Source organism: Oncorhynchus nerka, linkage group LG13, assembly GCF_034236695.1.
Source record: "Oncorhynchus nerka isolate Pitt River linkage group LG13, Oner_Uvic_2.0, whole genome shotgun sequence".
Lineage (NCBI taxonomy): Eukaryota > Metazoa > Chordata > Actinopteri > Salmoniformes > Salmonidae > Oncorhynchus > Oncorhynchus nerka.
Window position 1 is genome coordinate 21,849,302 of NC_088408.1, and position 20,791 is coordinate 21,870,092.

Below are 20,791 nucleotides of genomic sequence, written 5' to 3' on the forward strand. Positions count from 1 at the left end.
GAGAGAGTGAGAGAGAGACAGACGGACACATCCTATTTACATTTAAGTCATGTAGCAGACTCTTATCCAGAGCAATTTACAGTTAGTGCATTCATCTTAAGATAGCTAGGTGGGACAACTACGTATCAGTCATAGTAAGTCAATCCTTTCTCAATAAAGTATCTCACAGCAAAGTCAGTGCTAGTAGGTGACAAAGTCAAGTGTGAGTGTTAGTTCACGAAGGACAAATGAGTTAGCTGGGATTATTGAATGACTGACTCACCCACATACTGAGTCGATGCATAAATTGTGTTTGGTGTCAAGTTTGTTGCTGCTTCCTACAACAAATAACCTTACAATCATCCTAAAACCTAATCCTCCTAGCAATCATGTCCAGTACTGTAGCCAGAGGCTTTAAAGTGGGGCTTTAGAAATGAGAACAATGACTTGTAGAGGATTGGCTCACTGTTACGCAACACTCGTTTTGGGGGGCCAGCAAATCCCTTACATATATACCACTGGAGGGGGCTCCACGCGCACACACACACACACACACACACACACACACACACACACACACACACACACACACACACACACACACACACAAACACAGTGTGGCCAGTTTATTAGGTACCCGGTTAAACACCTCTGAATTCTTCAGGGCATGGAAACGTTGCTCAATTGGTATCAAGGGACCTAAGGTGTGCCAGGAAAACATTCCCCACACCGTTACACCAACGCCACCAGCCTTTACCTCTGCCATCAGCATGACGCAACAGGAGCCAGGATTCATCGGACCAGGCAATGTTTTTCCACTCCTCAGTTGTCCAGTGTTTGTGATGGCGTGCCCACTGGAACCACTTCTCCTTGTTTAGCTGATAGGAGTGGAACCCAGTGGGGACGTCTGCTTGCTGCAATAGCCCATCCGTGACGAGGATCGACGAGTTGTGCGTTCCGAGATGCCGTCCTGCACACCACTGTTGTACTGCTCCGTTATTTGCCTGTTTGTGGCCTGCCTGCTAGCTTGCACGATTCTTGCCTTTCTCCTTCGACCTCTCATCAACGAGCTGTTTGGATATTATGTGTTTGCTGCACCATTCTCCTTCGACCTCTCATCAACGAGCTGTTAGGATATTATGTGTTTGCCGCACCATTCTCCTTCGACCTCTCATCAACGAGCTGTTAGGATATTATGTGTTTGCTGCACCATTCTCTTCGACCTCTCATCAACGAGCTGTTAGGATATTATGTGTTTGCAGCACCATTCTCCTACCTCTCATCAACGAGCTGTTTGGATATTATGTGTTTGCTGCACCATTCTCCTTCGACCTCTGATCAACGAGCTGTTAGGATATTATGTGTTTGCTGCACCATTCTCCTTCGACCTCTCATCAACGAGCTGTTAGGATATTATGTGTTTGCTGCACCATTCTCCTTCGACCTCTCATCAACGAGCTGTTAGGATATTATGTGTTTGCCGCACCATTCTCATTCGACCTCTCATCAACGAGCTGTTAGGATATTATGTGTTTGCTGCACCATTCTCCTTCGACCTCTCATCAACGAGCTGTTAGGATATTATGTGTTTGCCGCACCATTCTCCTTCGACCTCTGATCAACGAGCTGTTAGGATATTATGTGTTTGCTGCACCATTCTCCTTCGACCTCTCATCAACGAGCTGTTTGGATATTATGTGTTTTTCGCACCATTCTTGGTAAACCCTAAACACTGTTGTGAGTAAAAAGCCCAGGAGGCCGTTTCTGAGATACTGGCACCGATGATCATAACAGGCTCAAAGTCACTTAGGTCACTTGTTTTGCCAATTTTTATGTTCAATCAAACAGTAACTGAATTCCTTGATGCCTGCCTGCCTGCTTTATATAGCAAGCCACGGCCACGTGACTCACTGTCTGTAGGAGCAAACCATTTTGATGAACTGGGTGCAGCATGTAATAAACTGTCCACTGAGTGTATATGCAGTCACACGCACATCGGAAAAGGGGTGGGTTAGAATTCTTCCCAAAGGCTTTTCTAAGACATGTACTACTCTACCCCTCAACCATCTTTAAACCTATCTTTCTTTTTTCTCTATCACACCGTCACTTCCTCTCTTTCTATTTCTGTCTCTCCTGCCTCCATCCTCTCTTTTGCATTCCACGGCTATTCTCACCATCCCCCCACTCTCGGTCTCTTTCTCTCTCTCTCTCCTATCTCTCTGATTTCTCTGCAGTCTCTCTCTGTCTCTTTCTCTCCCCTTTCTCTCTGATTTCTATCCACTCTTTCTCTCCCCTTTCTCTCTGATTTCCCTGCAGTCTCTCTATCCACTCTCTGATATCGCTGCAGTCTCTCTCTCTCTCCTTTCTCTCTCAATTCCCTGCAGTCTCTCTCCTCTCTCTCTCTGATTTCCCTGCAGTCTCTCTCTCTGATATCCCTGCAGTCTCTCTCTCTCTCTCTCTCTCAATTCCCTGCAGTCTCTCTCCTCTCTCTATCTCTCCTCCCTCTCTGATTTCCCTGCAGTCTCTCTCTCTCGTGCTCTTTCTCTTTATCTCTCTCTACTTTCTCTGATTTCCCTGCAGTCATTCTCTCTCCGATTTCCCTGCAGTCTCCACTCCACTCCTCTCTCTCTCTCTCTTTCTCCCTGTCTCTCTTTTTCTCTCCACTCTGTCTCTCAGTTCAATTCAAATCAATTCAAGGGGCTTTATTGGCATGGGAAACATATGTTAACATTGTCGAAGCAAGTGAGGTAGATAATATACAAAAGTGAAATTAACAATCAAAATTAACAGTAAACATTACACTCACAGAAGTTTCAAAAGAATAAAGACATAACAAATGTCATATTATATATATACAGTGTTGTAACGATGTACAAATGGTTCAAGTTCTCTCTCTCTCAAATTCAAGCTGATTTATTGGCATGAAAAACATTGAGTCAATATTGCCAAAGCAACAATGTATACAATATCTCTCTTCTCAGATTTCCCTGCAGTCTCTTTCTCTCTCAAAACAATTCAATTCAAGGGGCTTTATTGGCATGGGAAACATGTGTTAACATTGCCAAAGCAAGTGAGGTAGGTAATCTACAAAAGTTAAATAAACAATCAAAATTAACAGTAAACATTACACATACAGAAGTTTCAAAACAATAAAGACATTACAAATGTCATATTATATATATACAGCGTTTTAACAATGTACAAATGGTTAAAGGACACAAGATAAAATAAATAGGCATAAATATGGGTTGTATTTACAATGGTGTTTGTTCTTCACTGGTTGCCCTTTTCTCGTGGCAACAGGTCACAAATCTTGCTGCTGTGATAGCACACTGTGGAATTTCACCCAGTAGATATGGGAGTTTATCAAAATTGGATTTGTTTTTTGAATTCTTTGTGGATCTGTGTAATCTGAGGGAAATATGTCTCTCTAATATGGTCATACATTGGGCAGGAGGTTAGGAAGTGCAGCTCGGTTTCCACCTCATTTTGTGGGCAGTGAGCACATAGCCTGTCTTCTAATGAGATGTCTGCCTACGGTGGCCTTTCTCAATAGCAAGGCTATGCTCACTGAGTCTGTACATAGTCAAAGCTTTCCTTAAGTTTGGGTCAGTCACAGTGGTCAGGTATTCTGCCGCTGTGTACTCTCTGTTTAGGGCCAAATAGCATTCTAGTTTGCTCTGTTTTTTTGTTAATTCTTTCCAATGTTAATTCTTTCTTTTTGTTTTCTCATGATTTGGTTGGGTCTAATTGTGCTGCTGTCCTGGGGCTCTGTAGGGTATGTTTGTGAACAGAGCCCCAGGACCAGCTTGCTTAGGGGAATCTTCTCCAGGTTCATCTCTCTGTAGGTGATAACTTTGTTATGGAAGGTTTGGGAATCGCTTCCTTTTAGGTGGTTGTAGAATTTAACATCTCTTTTCTGGATTTTGATAATTAGTGGGTATCAGCCTAATTCTGCTCTGCGTGCATTATTTGGTGTTCTACGTTGTACACGGAGGATACTTTTGCAGAATTCTGCGTGCAGTCTCAATTTGGTGTTTGTCCCATTTTGTGAAGTCTTGGTTGGTGAACGGACCCCAGGCCTCACAACCATAAAGGGCAATGGGCTCTATGACTGATTCAAGTATTTTTAGCCAAATCCCAATTGGTATGTTGAAATTTATGTTCCTTTTGATGGCATAGAATGCCCTTCTTGCCTTGTCTCTCAGATCGTTCACAGCTTTGTGGAAGTTACCTGTGGCGCTGATGTTTAGGCCAAGGTATGTATATTTTTTTTGTGTGCTCTAGGGCAACAGTGTCGAGATGGAATTTGTATTTGTGGTCCTGGTGACTGGACCTTTTTTGGAACACCGTTATTTTGGTCTTACTGAGATTTACTGTCAGGGCCAAGATCTGACAGAATCTGTGCATAAGATCTAGGTGCTGCTGTAGGCCCTCCTTGGTTGGTGACAGAAGCACCAGATCATCAGCAAACAGCAGACATTTGACTTCGGATTCTAGTAGGGTGAGGCCGGGTGCTGCAGACTTTTCTAGTGCCCGCGCCAATTCGTTGATATATATGTTGAATAGGGTGGGGCTTAAGCTGCATCCCTGTCTCACCCCACGACTCTGTGTGAAGAAATGTGTGTGTTTTTTGCCAATTTTAATCGCACACTTGTTGTTTGTGTACATGGATTTTATAATGTCGTATGTTTTACCCCCAACACCACTTTCCATCAGTTTGTATAGCAGACCCTCATGCCAAATTGAGTCGAAAGCTTTTTTGAAATCAACAAAGCATGAGAAGACTTTGCCTTTGTTTTGGTTTGTTTGGTTGTCAATTAGGGTGTGCAGGGTGAATACATGGTCTGTTGTACGGTAATTTGGTAAAAAGCCAATTTGACATTTGCTCAGTACATTGTTTTCATTGAGGAAATGTATGAGTCTGCTGTTAATGATAATGCAGAGGATTTCCCCAAGGTTACTGTTGACGCATATTCCACGGTAGTTATTGGGGTCAAATTTGTCTCCACTTTTGTGGATTGGGGTGATCAGTTCTTGGTTCCAAATATTGGGGAAGATGCCAGAGCTAAGGATGATGTTAAAGAGTTTTAGTATAGCCAATTGGAATCTGTTGGCTGTATATTTGATCATTTAATTGAGGATACCATCAACACCACAGGCCTTTTTGGGTTGGAGGGTTTTATTTTGTCCTGTAACTCATTCAATGTAATTGGAGAATCCAGTGGGTTCTGGTAGCCTTTAATAGTTGATTCTAAGATCTGTATTTGATCATGTATATGTTTTTGCTCTTTATTCTTTGTTATAGAGACAAAAAGATTGGAGAAGTGGTCTACCCATACATCTCCATTTTGGATAGATAATTCTTTGTGTTGTTGTTTGTTTAGTGTTTTCCAATTTTCCCAGAAGTGGTTAGTCTATGGATTCTTAAATTACATTGAGCTGATTTCTGACATGCTGTTCCTTCTTTTTCCGTAGTGTATTTCTGTATTGTTTTAGTGATTCACCATAGTGAAGGCGTAGACTCAGGTTTTCCGGGTCTCTATGTTTTTGATTGGACAGGTTTCTCAATTTCTTTCCTAGATTTTTGCATTCTTCATCAAACCATTTGTCATTGTTGTTCATTTTCTTCGGTTTTCTATTTGAGATTTTTAGATTTGATAGGGAAGCTGAGAGGTCAAATATACTGTTAAGATTTTTACACCTTCACTATTACAGTGGAACGTTTTACCCAGGAAATTGTCTAAAAGGGATTGAATTTGTTGTTGCCTAATTGTTTTTTGGTAGGTTTCCAAACTGCATTCCTTCCATCTATAGCATTTCTTAATGTTACTCAGTTCCTTTGGCTTTGATGCCTCATGATTGAGTATTGCTCTGTTTAAGTAGACTGTGATTTTGCTGTGGTCTGATAGGGGTGTCAGTGGGCTGACTGTGAACGCTCTGAGAGACTCTGGGTTGAGGTCAGTGATAAAGTAGTCCACAGTACTACTGCCAAGAGATGAGCTATAGGTGTACCTACCATAGGAGTCCCCTCGAAGCCTACCATTGATTATGTACATACCCAGCGTGCGACAGAGCTGCAGGAGTTGTGACCCGTTTTTGTTGGTTATGTTGTCATAGTTGTGCCTAGGGGGGCATATGTGGGAGGGAATGTTGTCACCTCCAGGCAGGTGTTTGTCCTCCTGTGTGCTGCGGGTGTCAGGTTCTTGTTCGGTTCTGGCATTTAGGTCGCCACAGACTAGTACATGTCCCTGGGCCTGGAAATGATTGATTTCCCCCTCCAGGATGGAGAAGCTGTCTTCATTAAAGTATGGGGATTCTAGTGGGGGGATATAGGTAGCACACATGAGGACATTTTTCTCTGTTAGGATCATTTCCTTTTGAATTTCTAGCCAAATGTAGAATGTTCCTGTTTTGATTAATTTAATGGAGTGAGTTAGGTCTGCTCTATACCAAATTAGCATACCCCCTGAGTCCCTTCCCCGTTTCACACCTGGTAGTTTGGTGGATGGGACTACCAGCTCTCTGTAACCTAGAGGGCAACCAGTGGGTCCGTCTCCTCTATACCAGGTTTCTTGCAGGATGACAATGTCTGTATTACCGATTTCTTTGGTGAAGTCCGGGTTCCTGCTCTTTAGGCCAAAGGCAGATGACCTCAGGCCTTGGATATTCCAGGATGATATAGTGAAGGCTTTTTGTTCCATAGAGTGTCCAATGTTGTTGGTCGTGGTTTGGCCTCAGGCCAGTAAGTGTGAGCAGAGCCTGCTGAGCATCTGGTACATGCCATTGGCTTGGGCGAGTGTAAGAGTGGGGGTTGGGACTGTTTCCCCGCTCACTACCTGGGCGTATGTGTGGCTTCCATGTTGAGGCCCTCTTTGCGGGGGTGGGGTGCATGGGGTGGGCAGGAGTGGCATAGGTCTGATCTGAGGGGGCCTAAATGGGGTGTGGGCATGGTTGATGTGGGGGGGTGTTGATTGGTTGGGGTGGGGGTGTGGATGTGTCTGGGGGTGCTGTGGTCTGGATGTAATTCCTCTTGGCATGGGTCCTCTATGTGTAGGTCCAGGAGGGGGGGTCCCGCAGGTCTGGGAGAGTGTCTCGCTGGTCTGGGTGGGGTGTCTATTGATCTGTTGCTCCTGTGTGAAGTGTTGGGGATACGTTTGAGAGCGATGTCCTTTAGACTTCGGGCAAAGGTGGGCACTGCTGCCTTGTAGAGGTGGACCTGGTCATAGAGGCTGTTCAAGTCCAGGGTGGAGTGGTGGGCCAGGAAAACATTTGGTTTTGAGGCACAGTCACGGGAAATACTTGCGCTTACCCGCTGTATTGTGGCAGGGTGAAAGTATTTTCGTGGTAGCAGGGTGGAGATAACCACTTGTGCTTTGGGGAAAGTAGAAGAAGCCTTTTCAATCACTCCCTTCAGTGCTGTGGCCACCCTTTCCTGCTGTGCTCTCAGGTCGTTTGTGCCTGTGTGTATTATTATGTGGCTAGGTGAGCCTAGTTTGGCCTCAGACAGAAGGTCTAGGAGTTTAGACACACTGTGTTTGGGAAAAAGTTTTTTTCCTTCTATATATTTCCCATTTGAGTCCATAAGTACTACAATCTATGTCTTGTGTTTGTCCTCAGTGGGTGTGGGGGGGTTGTCAGGAGGGCTATCAGGGTGGCTGACAGGGGGGGTGCTCAGAGGGGGTGAGAGCCGCTGGGCTTGGGGTTCTTCATTTTTCTGTTCTGCTGTGATGTCGACTCTATGGTCAGGGTCTGGTGTGGACTGTTCTGCTGTGGTGTCGAGACTTTTGTCGGGTGCTGAGGTGGGCTGTTCTGCTGGCTTCTCTGTGGGGGTAGCCACCTCTCTAGTGGGTTGTTGTCTGTCACACGCCATCCCCCTCACCCTCTCCTCCGTCCCCCTCACCCTCTCCTCCATCCCCCTCAACCACTCCTCCTCCAGCAGTCTGATCCTCTCCTCTAGTGCTCTGTTCTTCTCCTGATCCGGCTCTTTCTCCTGTTGAAGTTGTCTCACCACTGTCCAGAGTGCAGATATGTCTCTCTCCACCTCCAGCATTCCGGGTCTGGTTAAGGGGGTGTTGTTGTGCTGGACTGTTGTCTGGGTCTGTGCTGACTGGAGTGTAATCACCTGCTGTTCCAGCTCCACCTGCGTTACCTCCAGCTGGGTGAATTTATCCTTCATTTCAATGAGGGAGGAGTAATCTGTGCTGGGAGGTTGACTGTCCGCTTGGGGTTGCTCATCTGTGGGGTTATATAATGAAGAGGTCTGGTCTGACCCACTCGGGGTGGGGGTATCTTTATCAAGGGAGAGCTTCTCCTGCTGGGCTGATTCTTTAATTTGGTGAAAGTCCAGCTGAAACTGTTTGGGGTTGCCCTGTACCATTACTGTTCCGGACTTATAGAGGTTTATATTAGCTGACTCAGAGTCCTTGTTGTCTAGAATCCTGAGTTTCCACCCCTCGTTAACCCCCCCTCTCTTAACAAAGGGGTAGTGTGCTAATGTAGCACTGTGCCATGCCAGGGGATGGTTTGTGTGGAAGATAAGGTTGCTGATGTTCCCATTTTTGTAATAGTGAGCAAAAAGTGTCTCTTGATTTTCCATAAGGAGCTTCATTTTGTAATCTTTTCTTGCCTTATCATTCTTTACATGCACAGGGTACTGTATTTTAATTACCTCTGAACAGCGGAAGGCAGCTTCTAAGGCCTCTCCATTTGTTTGGGGTAGACTGTTTGACTCTCCTGCCATTGTTGGGCTAAAGGGCTTTGACACCTCTCACTTGACATGTCAGTGCTAATTGAAGCTGTATCAAGCTTGGCAGAATTATGTTAGAATTCAGTCCTTATAAAGTAATGTTGTGTATTTTTCTTCTTGGCATTTGGAAATAGAATATAGTTTCAGACTAAACATTACTCACTCAGTTCCAGGTTGGATGGTGTTTTCAGGTTTCTGTTGTTTTCCAGAGAATTTGCTGTATAGAATAATAGTCCTTGGTAGTTGTGAACCTTCCAGGTGATTCCGTAATTCCGTCCAAAATCAGGTTGTAAGTTTTGATTTGAAGTGAGGGTTATGTTGTAGAGGGTAGAATCCAGTATGTGTTCCTGACATAAAATCCAAGTTTATCTAACTCCTAATCTATCTTTTTTCAAGTAAATGCTGAAAAATGCAAGAGCTCATCTGATCGTGACCTCTGCTCTCTGCTCTACCTCTGTCTCTCTTCTCTCCTCTCTCTCTGTCTCCTCTCTGCTCTACTTCTGTCTCTCTTCTCTCCTCTCCTCTCTCTCTCTCTCCTCTCTCTCCTCTCCTCTCTTCTGTCTCCTCTCTCTCTACTTCTCTCTCTCTCCTCTCTCCTCTCCTCTCCTCTCTCTCTGTCTCCTCTCTGCTCTACCTCTGTCTCTCTTCTCTCCTCTCTCTCTGCTCTACTTCTGTCTCTCTTCTCTCCTCTCCTCTCCTCTCTCTCTGTCTCCTCTCTGCTCTACCTCTGTCTCTCTTCTCTCCTCTCCTCTCCTCTCTCTCTGTCTCCTCTCTGCTCTACTTCTGTCTCTCTTCTCTCCTCTCTCTCTGTCCCTCTCGCCCTCTCAATTCAATTCAATTCAATTCAATTTGCTTTATTGGCATGACGTAACAATGTACATATTGCCAAAACTTATTTTGAATATTTACAATATGAAAATAATAAGAATCAAAATGGTCAACGGGACAACAGTAACAACAATAACAAAGGATCAAAATAACCAAACATTGAACAATAACAATACGTATACAGTAGAGGACATGTGCAGGTTGATTGGTCTGTCAGACACTGTCTCTCAACTTATGGCAGTCAGCAATGTAGTGCCCTGCCAACCCACAGCTCTCTGCGTCCTCCCCCAACAGGACAGGTAGCCTACTCTCATCAGAGAGGTCTTTCAAACCTTCAATAAGGGTTTCAAATTTGTGGAAATTACACTCTCTAATTGTTTTATATTTTTCACATTTTGTCAGGAAATGCAGCTCCGTCTCAGGTTCTGCTGTTGTGCAGTGGTTGCACAGCCTTTCCTCTACAGGGAGCCAGGTTTTCCTGTGTCTACCCTTCTCAATGGCAAGGCTGTGCTCACTGAGCCTGTACTTTGTCAAGGTTTTGATCAGTAACCTTGGTCAAATAGTTAGCCATGGCGTACTGTCGATATAGGGCCAGATAACACTGCATTTTGATTTGTGCTTCCCAAATCTCTCCCTCTCTCTGTCCCCTCTCTCTCTCTCTGTCCCTCTCTCTCTGTCCCTCTCTCTCTCTCTGTCCTTCTCTCTCTCTCTCTGTCCCTCTCTCTCTCTCTGTCTGTCCCCCTCTCTCTCTCTCTCGCTCTCTCTCTCTGTCCCTCTCTCACTCTGTCCCTCTCTCTCTCTGTCTCTCTCTCTCTCTCTCTCTCTCTCTCTCTCTGTCTGTCCCTCTCTCTCTCTGGCCCTCTCTCTCTCTGACCCTCTCTCTCTCTGGCCCTCTCTCTCTCTGTCTGTCCCTCTCTCTCTCTCTGTCTGTCCCTCTCTCTCTCTCTGTCTGTCCCTCTCTCTCTGTCCCTCTCTCTGTCCCCTTTCTCTCTCTCTCTCTGTCCCCCCTCTCTCCTTCCCCCTTTCTCTCTCTGTCCCCCTTTCTCTCTGTCCCCCTCTCTCTATGTCCCCTCTCTCTCTGTCCCTCTCTCTCTCTCTCTCTGTCCCCCTTTTTTCTCTCTCTCTGTCCCCCTTTCTCTCTCTGTCCCCCTTTCTCTCTGTCCCTCTCTCTATGTCCCTCTCTCTCTCTGTCCTCTGTCCCTCTCTCTCTCTCTCTGTCCCCTTTCTCTCTCTCTCTGTCCCTCTCTCTCTCTGTCCCCTCTCTCTCTCTCTCTGTCCCCCTTTCTCTCTCTCTGTCGCTCTCTCTCTCTCTGTCCCTCTCTCTTTCTGTCCCTCTCTCTCTCTCTCTCTGTCCCTTTCTCTCCCTCTCTCTCTGTTCCTCTGTCCCTCTCTCTCTCTGTCCCTCTCTTTCTCTGTCCCTCCCTCTCTCTGTCCCTCTCTCTCTCTCTGTCCCTCTATCTCTCAGTCACTCTCTCTCTGCCCCCCCTCTCTCTCTGTCCCTCTCGCTCTATCTCTCTGTCCCTCTCTCTCTCTGTCCCTCTCGCTCTCTCTCTTTCCCTGTCCCTCTCTCTCTCTGTCCCTCTCTCTCTCTCTCTGTCCCTCTCTCTATCTGTCCCTCTGTGTCTCTCTCTCTCTGTCCCTCTCTCTCTCTGTCCATCTCTCTCTCTGTCCCTCTCTCTCTGTCTCTCTGTCCCTCTCTCAGTCCCCTCTCTCTCTCTGTCCTTCTCTGTCCCTCTCTGTAGCTGTAACTTACTGTAGCTACATAGCCCTCTACCGTGGCTGTAACTTACTGTAGCTACATAGCCCTCTACCGTGGCTGTAACTTACTGTAGCTACATCAAATTGGGCCGTGCCGAACTAGCCCACTAGACAGGCGGGCTCTGGCGCCACCTCAAGGTCCCTTGGGAACATGTCTCCCAGACTCGCCACACCTTCCTCCAGTCTTGCTTCACCCGAGACACCCTCCGAGAGGGGTTCTATTGACGCCTGGGGGTCCACTTCCTAGAATCCATACATCCGGGCATCCCTCCTTCTGGCGTCCCTCCCACCTCTCCGGCTTCCTCCTCCCTTCTGGTTCCCTCGGTTCCCCACGTCTCTGGACATACTGGTCCATAGTTGGAGGAACATCAGGAAATCCCTCCCGATAAGGACCGGCACAGGCAGGTTCAGGACGACTCCCACTGGCCCTGTGTGTTGTCCCTTTGTGGTCTGTAGGTGGAGGAGTGTGGTAGGGTAGTCCTTAGTCTCATCGTGTATACACGTGATGGCCACGGTGTCAGTCAGGTTCGGGGACTGGGCGAAGTCAGGGCAGATCAGGGTCACCATACACCCGGAGTCCACAAGTGCCATGGTGTCCTTTCCGTTGGCTCTTACCGGGGTGACAGGGGAAGGACCACTCTCCTCAGCCCAGCATGCCATCAGCAAGCCGCAGGGACGCCCGGTGGCTACCTCACTGGCCGAGGCCGAAGGCATTGGGACATCGTGGATGGGACAGTTCCAGGCGTAGCACTTCCTGCTGTCCAGGTTTAGGAAAAGGCGTCATCTCGGGTAGCTGGCTGTTGGTGTCCCCCCCCTCCTTGGCCGGGGTCCTGGCGTTGTCCTCCGCCCTTTTGTGGTTGTGGAGGGTTCCGCCTTCTGTGGTTGCGCAGGACCTCCAAAGCCACCTGTTGTCCTTCCACCAGTTCCACCAGCTGATCTGCGCTCTGTGGGTTAGCTTGGCTTGCTAACTTTTTAGCTTCGGAAGGGTGAGAGTGTAGAAATGTATCTATGACCACTTTCTCGATGGACTTGAGTGTCAGTGGTTCAACAGTTAGCCAGCTCTTGGCCAGCCTAATTAGATCATGCATTTGCGATCGGAGGGAAGCTATAGCATCTTACGCCCAGTCATGGAATGTTTGTGCCCTGCTAATCAGGGTGTAACCATACCAGCGCAGGACTTCCTTTTTCAGCCCCTCGCAATGCGTCGCCTGGCCAACCGTCAGATCCTGATAGGTCTTCTGTGCCGCGCCTGACAGGAAGGGTTCTAGCAGGCTGGCCCATTGCTCATGGGGCCATTTCTCCCTGCTCGCCGTCCTCTCGAAGGCAAGCCTCGATGTCATTAACCTCTGTCAGCTTCAGTATAAACCTACTGGGTTTGGGGTGAGAGACTGCTGCGTCTGCCACCATGCCAGCCTGGGCGGCTGTCAGCTGGCTAAGTTTAGCTCGCAGGGGAGTGGTCTGCTGACGCTGTTCCTCCAGCAGCTCCTGATGCATATCCTGCTGGGCTTTGTTCACCTCCATCAGCTGTTTCACCAATGCTTCCATTGTGCTCCGTGTCTGTTTGGTTATTAAACTTGGGTTGGGTTGCCCACATTCTCTACCACATGTAGCAGGTTCAAGGGGGTGGGGTTTCCACGTCACCAAGTTGAATAACCAAACACGCACACAAAGCACAACTAGAATACAAATGGGGAATTTATTAGCGAGATTTGCACACTGTGGGAAAGGGGGAGAATTCAGCAGCCAGTTCACAGTCCACAATCCGCTCTCGTTGTCCATTCCGTTCTCCAGGGGTAATCCTAAAACTCAGGTCCTCAGCCAAACCGGTTCGGTACACAATGGGGGTAATCAGACAGTCCAGGTCACAACGAGTAATCACACAGATAATTCTCTCTCTTTTCACATTCCCCATAACACAGGTTTTACTCTCAGTCCTCTCCCTGTTTGTGCAGCCCGCTTCCTCTTTTATCCCCAAGCACTCCATGGCTTAATGGTCCACAGGCTTGCCTTGTTGGGGCAGGAAGTCCATATAAGGCCTGGGGGTGGAGCCAGCGGGCTGCAAGATATCTCCCTTTAATCACCACTCCCCTCACCTCTCCCTGCCGTCTGCCACAATATGTACATAGCCCTCCTGGGCTGGTTGTTTTGAAAGCTGCTTACCAGAGGAAAACTCGGTCTGTTAAAGCTGATCTAGTCATCAGTTAGAGAGGAGAAATCTGACCAGAGATCACACACCAGATTATTACTTGGTCAACTCTAAAACTTGGATGGAGACAGGGATGGACGGACGGAAGGAGGGAGGGATGGACGGAGGGATGGAGGGAGGGATGGAGGGAGGGATGGAGGGAGGGATGGACGGAGGGATGGACGGAGGGATGGAGGGAGGGAAGGACGGAGGGATGGACGGAGGGATGGAGGGAGGGAAGGACGGAGGGATGGACGGAGGGAAGGACGGAGGGATGGACGGAGGGATGGACGGAGGGAGGGAAGGGCGGAGGGATGGACGGAGGGAAGGACGGAGGGATGGACGGAGGGATGGACGGAGGGATGGAGGGAGGGAAGGACGGAGGGATGGACGGAGGGAAGGACGGAGGGATGGATGGACGGAGGGATGGACGGAGGGGACGGGGATGGACGGAGGGATGGACGGAGGGATGGAGGGAGGGAGGAGGGACGGAGGGATGGAAGGACGGAGGGATGGACGGAGGGATGGAGGGAGGGAAGGAGGGAACGGAGGGATGGACGGAGGGAAGGACGGAGGGATGGACGGAGGGAAGGATGGAGGGAGAGGAGGAGGGAGGGATGGACGGAGGGATGGACGGAGGGATGGGAATGGACGGAGGGAAGGAAGGACGGAGGGATGGAAGGAGGGAGGGATGGACGGAGGGGGAAGGACGGAGGGAAGGACGGAGGGATGGACGGAGGGATGGAGGGAGGGATGGACGGAGGGATGGACGGAGGGAGGGATGGATGGGGGAAGGACGGAGGGATGGACGGAGGGATGGAGGGAGGGATGGGAGGGAAGGACGGAGGGAAGGACGGAGGGATGGACGGAGGGATGGACGGAGGGATGGAAGGACGGAGGGATGGACGGAGGGATGGACAGAGGGATGGACAGAGGGAGGAAGGACGGAGGGATGGACGGAGGGAAGGACGGAGGGATGGACGGAGGGAAGGACGGAGGGATGAAGAACGGAGGGAAGGAGGGATGGAGGGAGACGGAGGGAAGGACGGAGGGAAGGACGGAGGGATGGACGGAGGGAAGGACGGAGGGATGGACGGAGGGATGGAAGGACGGAGGGATGGACGGAGGGATGGAAGGACGGAGGGATGGACGGAGGGATGGAAGGACGGAGGGATGGACGGAGGGATGGAAGGACGGAGGGATGGATGAAACAGTTACACATACATGTTTCTGATTAAAAACTACAGACCTGTAGCGCTCCCCTCGGTCATCATGAAAACCTTTGAGCTCCTTGTCCTGTCCCATCTCAAAACCACCACGCACGCCCTCCTCGACCCCATGAAGTTTGCCTACAGAGCCAATAGTTCTGTGGACAACGCCGTCAACATGGACCTTCACTACAGCCTCCAACACCTCGAAAACCCAAGGACAAAAGTACTAAAAAGTACCCAAGGACGTAGTATCTGCACCAGATGGAGAAACTCCAACTCTCTCGGACAATTCAAGTTTGGTTCTACACGTCCATCATTGAGTCCATCCTCACCTCTTCTATCACTGTCTGGTTTGGCTCTGTATCTGCCCGCTACAAGGGCAAACTGCAGCACCTCCAGGACAAGGAAGCGTGCAGGTAACATGATCGCTGACCCTGCCCAACCTGGACACGCTGGACACCCTGCCCAACCTGGACACCCTTCCCACCCTGGACACCTTTCCCACCCTGGACACCTTTCCCACCCTGGACACCCTTCCCACCCTGGACACCTTTCCCACCCTGGACACCTCACCCACCCTGGACACCTTTCAGGGGGACCTTGCATGCGCTGCAGGATTTTAATCCACGACGGCGTAGTGTGTTACTAATGGTTTTCTTTGAGACTGTGGCGCCAACTCTCTTGAGGTCATTGACCAGGTCCTGCCGTGTAGTTTTGGGCTGATCTCTCACCTTCCTCATGATCATTGATGCCCCACGAGGTGAGATCTTGCATGGAGTCCCAGACCGAGGGTGATTGACCATCATCTTGAACTTCTTATATTTTCTAATAATTGCGCCAACAATTGTGGCCTTCTCATCAAGCTGCTTGCCTATTGTCCTGTAGCCCATCCCAGCCTTGTGCAGGTCTACAATTTTATCCCTGATGTCCTTACACAGCTCTCTGGTCTTGGCCATTGTGGAGAGGTTGGAGTCTGTTTGATTGAGTGTGTGGACAGATGTATTTTATACAGGTAACGAGTTCAAACAGGTGCAGTTAATACAGGTAATAAGTGGAGAACAGGAGGGCTTCTTAAAGAAAAACTAACAGGTCTGTGAGAGCCAGAATTCTTACTGGTTGGTAGGTGATCAAATACTTATGTCATGCAATAAAATGCAAATTAATTACTTAAAAATCATACAATGTGATTTTCTGGATTTTGTTTTAAATTCCGTCTCTCACAGTTGAAGTGTACGTATGATAAAAAATGACAGACCTCTACATGCTTTGTAAGTAGGAAAACCTGCAAAATCGGCAGTGTATCAAATACTTGTTCTCCCCACTGTATATCCCCTCTGTAAATGGTATATTCCCACTGTAATCAGCCTATACTCCAGAATTTTAAGTTTTATGTTTACTCTACCGACATTGTATATTCGGTACAAATGTAGGATCTTAATTTGGTCACTCTTTTGTTGCTGAGAATGTTCCTGCACAGCATTAAATGTAGTTTATTTGAGTTCAAAAAGTATTTTTGAAGTATTTAATTTCCCCTTTGAAATGTCAGACTTCATTTGCCCAAATGAAAAATGTATCAACCCCTACAAAAATGTCCATTCATTATCATCCACAGATTAATTCACATTTCCTGTTGCTGAATAATTATTGTCCTGCTGTAGCAAACTGTATGATGTCTATGTGGACTTGTGTCTGTATTCTGTTTGTCAGTTACAGAGAGCACCTTCACACTGAAGCAGATTATGGGTCTGTGTAAATATACTTGGTGAATTAAGGTGATTCTGATACAACAGCCAAACATAATCATGTTCGATAACAAAGATGGTGCTGAAGACAAAAGACACTTTACAGAATATCTAAACGTGTTTCTGAGCACTCTGCAACCATGACGACAGCGGCCATACCAGGGAAGGATGCTCCAAGGCACCATGGGAGCTGCGAGGGTTTAGGAGGAGTGGAGGAAAGAAGGAAGAGAAGAAGAGGTGGAGCGGCGTGCAGAGAGAAGTGAGAAAAGAGAGAGGGCAGGCGGAAAGAACAAACACACACACACACACACACACGGCCACCGCAGCAGCCCTCAGAGACAAACAAAACACAACACCACTGTCATCACCCCAGCAGTCTTGGCAAGCTTCTTTACAAGCCATCAAAGCCTCCCCCTCTCGTTCCTTCTCTCTTCTTTCCTCTCTTCTCCTCCTCTCGTTCCTTCTCTCTTCTTTCCTCTCTTCTCCTCTCTTTCCTTCTCTCTTCTTTCCTCTCTCCTATCTCCTCCTCTCTTTCCTCTCTCCTCTCTTTCATTCTCTCTCCTCCTCTCTTTCCTTCTCATCCCCCTATCAGGACGTTGACTGCCCAGTTAACACATTACCATTCTACCCCTGCCCCTCTGCAATGACAACCATTCACTGCTGGCTCATATGTAGAAACACAATGTATAGAACAGAACAGACATGGCTGTGTATTCCATAGGATAGAGATTTACATGAATTCTGTACATTGCAATTGTATCTGTACATCAATCTGCAATCCCATCAAAGCCCCTTCTCTCTAATAGACACAGCGATGTACTACTGGTAGCAGGGAAAACAACACATCTCTACTAGATAGGGAATATGATAATGAGTGATGTCATTTGAGATGCAGACCTAGTAAAGTAGACACATGTTAAACAGGGCTTCTTACACTTTTTCAGCTCAAGACCAAATTGACAAATTGTCCGTCCTCCAACAAACCAAATTAAGAAGAAATAGTGTGTGATCATTGATGCATTTTCATAACTAGAGACACCTCTCACATGCCCAGGGACCACTTTGGGTCCTGACCCATTGTTTAAGAGACCCTGCATTAGAGTACTACAGTTAGCGTAGCGTCACAGTAACCAACCCAGTGGTACCCTATCCAGCCCAGCCTAGCGTCACAGTTATCAACCCAGTGGTACCCAGTACATTGTACAGTAACCTACCTGACTTTAAACTCCTGCGCTGTGACCTGGACCTGGGCTCCAGCAGGCACTGCCTCAGTACAGTAGATCTGAGGGAAGTAGAACCGGTGAGACTGCACGTTTATATCCATGGTGCTTGGCAGCTACCGCACATCAGACGCACAGCACAACCCTGCTACAGGAACGATGGAAGGATTTCTCTCCTTTCTCTGTGTCTCTTCTCTTTCTTCTTTCCTTATCCCTGATCTGTCCGTTCCAGGCTGTGGCGTTCCAGGCTGTGGCGTTCCAGGCTGTGGCGTTCCAGGCTGTGGCGTTCCAGGCTGTGGCGTTCTAGGCTGTGGGGTTAGTTAACGAGAGAGTTCTAAGGTTAACGATGGCATCCCAGTCACCGTCTCTCCGGGGTGGTCGTGTATTCACAGTGCGATACAGCCAGACATCCCCCTCTCCTCTCTTCACGCAGAGTCACTCGATCACTTCGGCTGGCTCCTCACAGACACACTAACCCTTTTCCCTAGTAGCAACACAGCCGTACAAGGAGCGGAAAGGACATACATGAATAAATACAAATAAAAGAACAAAGACACTTCCAATGAGAACTCCTTGAGAGAGAAAAAGACCGCAAATAAAAAAATTCTCATTTTCATCAATGCATCCTCTTCCACAGCAGGGATATTTTAGAACAATGAGAGAATATAAAAGAGAAAGAGAGAGAAAAATATAATAAATTAACAATGCAAAAGCAGCCCTCAGTCGAGTGAGAGCATTGAATGAGAGATGAGAGCCCTTTTTTGAATTTTGAGTGGAGAGAGAGAAAGAGAGAGAGAAAGAAAGAGGGAGAGAGAGACAGAGAGAAAGAGGGAGAGACAGAGAGAGAGAGCGAGAGAGAGGGCGAGAGAAAGAAAGAGGGAGAGAGAGACAGAGAGAAAGAGGGAGAGACAGAGAGAGAGAGCGAGAGAGAGCGAGAGAGAGAGAGAGAGAGAGAGAGAGAGAGCAAAAGTGGTAGAGCAAGAGAGAGCGCGGTAGTGTAATAGAGAGAGAGATTCCCAGTGCTGTGAGGCGTTGCCCTCACACTGCCTCTCTCCTCTGTGTGTCTCACTGGATTTACCGCCCTCCCCTCCCCCTCCATCCCCCTCCCAGCAGTGATATGAGCGGTGGGTCGCCAGCCCCCGAGGCCGCTGGTCCTCTCATCCCTCTCCTCTCCTCTTCCAGGGCTCTGATTGGCGGAGCCAGGGATGTGTAAGCCTGCGCAGAACGAGTGAAGAGGAGCGACAGACGTTAATTCATCTGATTGCTCCCATCTTTCTCGCACCTGATTCAATGTGGCATGCCAGGGTGGGGTGGAGCTACATTACTGCTCTGTCTCTCAACACACACACACACACACACACACACACACACACACACACACACACACACACACACACACACACACACACACACACACACACACACACACACACACACAGAGAGAGAGAGAGAAGTATACACAGGTGGGTAAATGGAGATACCAATGCATCTCTGGTTTAAATAAATATCCCAATCAGAGGCAGCTGTTTATCGTTGTCTCATTTTTTGGGTCCTTTTTCATCAATGCATCCTCTTCCACAGCAGGGATATTTTAGAACAATGAGAGAATATAAAAGGCAGCCTGTTTTCCCACTATGGGTTGTGGGTAGTTGTTTCCTGTTTTGTGTTTTGTCACCGAATAGGACTGTTTTGTTTTTGTCGTGTTTTCTCCTTTGTTATTTTTGTGTTCAGTTTAATAAATATCATTTGTTATTTTTGTGTTCAGTTTAATAAATATAACATGAACACTTACCACGCTGCGCATTGGTCCGATTCTTCACACTCCTCGTCAGAAGAGGAGGAAAACTGTTACACAGTGGGTTAACTGCCTGTTCAGGGGCAGAACAACAGATGTTTACCTTGTGGGCTCGGGGATTTGATCTTGCAACCTTTCGGTTACTAGTCCAACACTCTTACCACTAGGCTAAATGCCGCCCCAATGATACATTTTCCATTAGCGCAAATCAAGTCTGAAATTTCAAAGTGGAATTTACAAACTTTAAAAGCCGTTTTAAAACTCAAATACACTACTAGTTTGCATTTCCTGCTGAGCAATAAACGAGTGATCAAATTAAGATCCTACATCTATACAGAACACCCTGCATTTTTCTAAGACACACACCCATTATATTATTTCACTGCATACTACTATTAAAAACATGTTTCAGTCAATGTGATTGAAAGAAGAATCTACATCAAAACCTGCAGTAAAAGCACTGATCAATTCTATAAATAAGTGTCCAGATTACTGTAGAGGTTAGATACAGTGTCCTGTTTACAACACCCACACAGACAGTACAGTAGTCACTCCCTAGCTAACTGATGAGGTCTAAATACACTGTAGAGGTTAGATACAGTGTCCTCTTTACAACACCCACACAGACAGTACACAGTAGTCACTCCCTAGCTAACTGATGAGGTCTAAATACACTGTAGAGGTTAGATACAGTGTCCTCTTTACAACACCCACACAGACAGTACAGTAGTCACTCCCTAGCTAACTGATGAGGTCTAAATACACTGTAGAGGTTAGATACAGTGTCCTCTTTACAACACCCACACAGACAGTACAGTAGTCACTCCCTAGCTAACTGATGAGGTCTAAATACACTGTAGAGGTTAGATACAGTGTCCTCTTTACAACACCCACACAGACAGTACAGTAGTCACTCCCTAGCTAACTGATGAGGTCTAAATACAGTGTAGATGTTAGATACAGTGTCCTCTTTACAACACCCACACAGACAGTACAGTAGTCACTCCCTAGCTAACTGATGAGGTCTAAATACACTGTAGAGGTTAGATACAGTGTCCTCTTTACAACACCCACACAGACAGTACAGTAGTCACTCCCTAGCTAACTGATGAGGTCTAAATACACTGTAGAGGTTAGATACAGTGTCCTCTTTACAACACCCACACAGAGACAGTACAGTAGTCACTCCCTAGCTAACTGATGAGGTCTAAATACACTGTAGAGGTTAGATACAGTGTCCTCTTTACAACACCCACACATACAGTACAGTAGTCACTCCCTAGCTAACTGATGAGGTCTAAATACACTGTAGAGGTTAGATACA

At 47.4% G+C, this 20,791-nt stretch overlaps 1 protein-coding gene across 4 annotated transcripts in view; it reads right to left on the reverse strand.

Annotated features, from left to right (window-relative positions):
• LOC115140456 (ena/VASP-like protein) overlaps nucleotides 1–18,705 on the reverse strand; it is a 136,402-nt gene extending 117,697 nt beyond the window's left edge. For 2 of the 4 annotated variants that reach the window (XM_065026249.1, XM_065026248.1), the window contains exon 1: nucleotides 17,667–18,705. In XM_065026249.1, coding sequence (XP_064882321.1) covers nucleotides 17,667–17,776 — 110 coding nt within the window. In that variant the 5' untranslated portion in view covers nucleotides 17,777–18,705. The remainder of the gene's footprint in view (nucleotides 1–17,666) is intronic. The other 2 variants (XM_065026251.1, XM_065026250.1) reach the window with 1 other exon arrangement.
• Nucleotides 18,706–20,791: the final 2,086 nt, after the last annotated feature.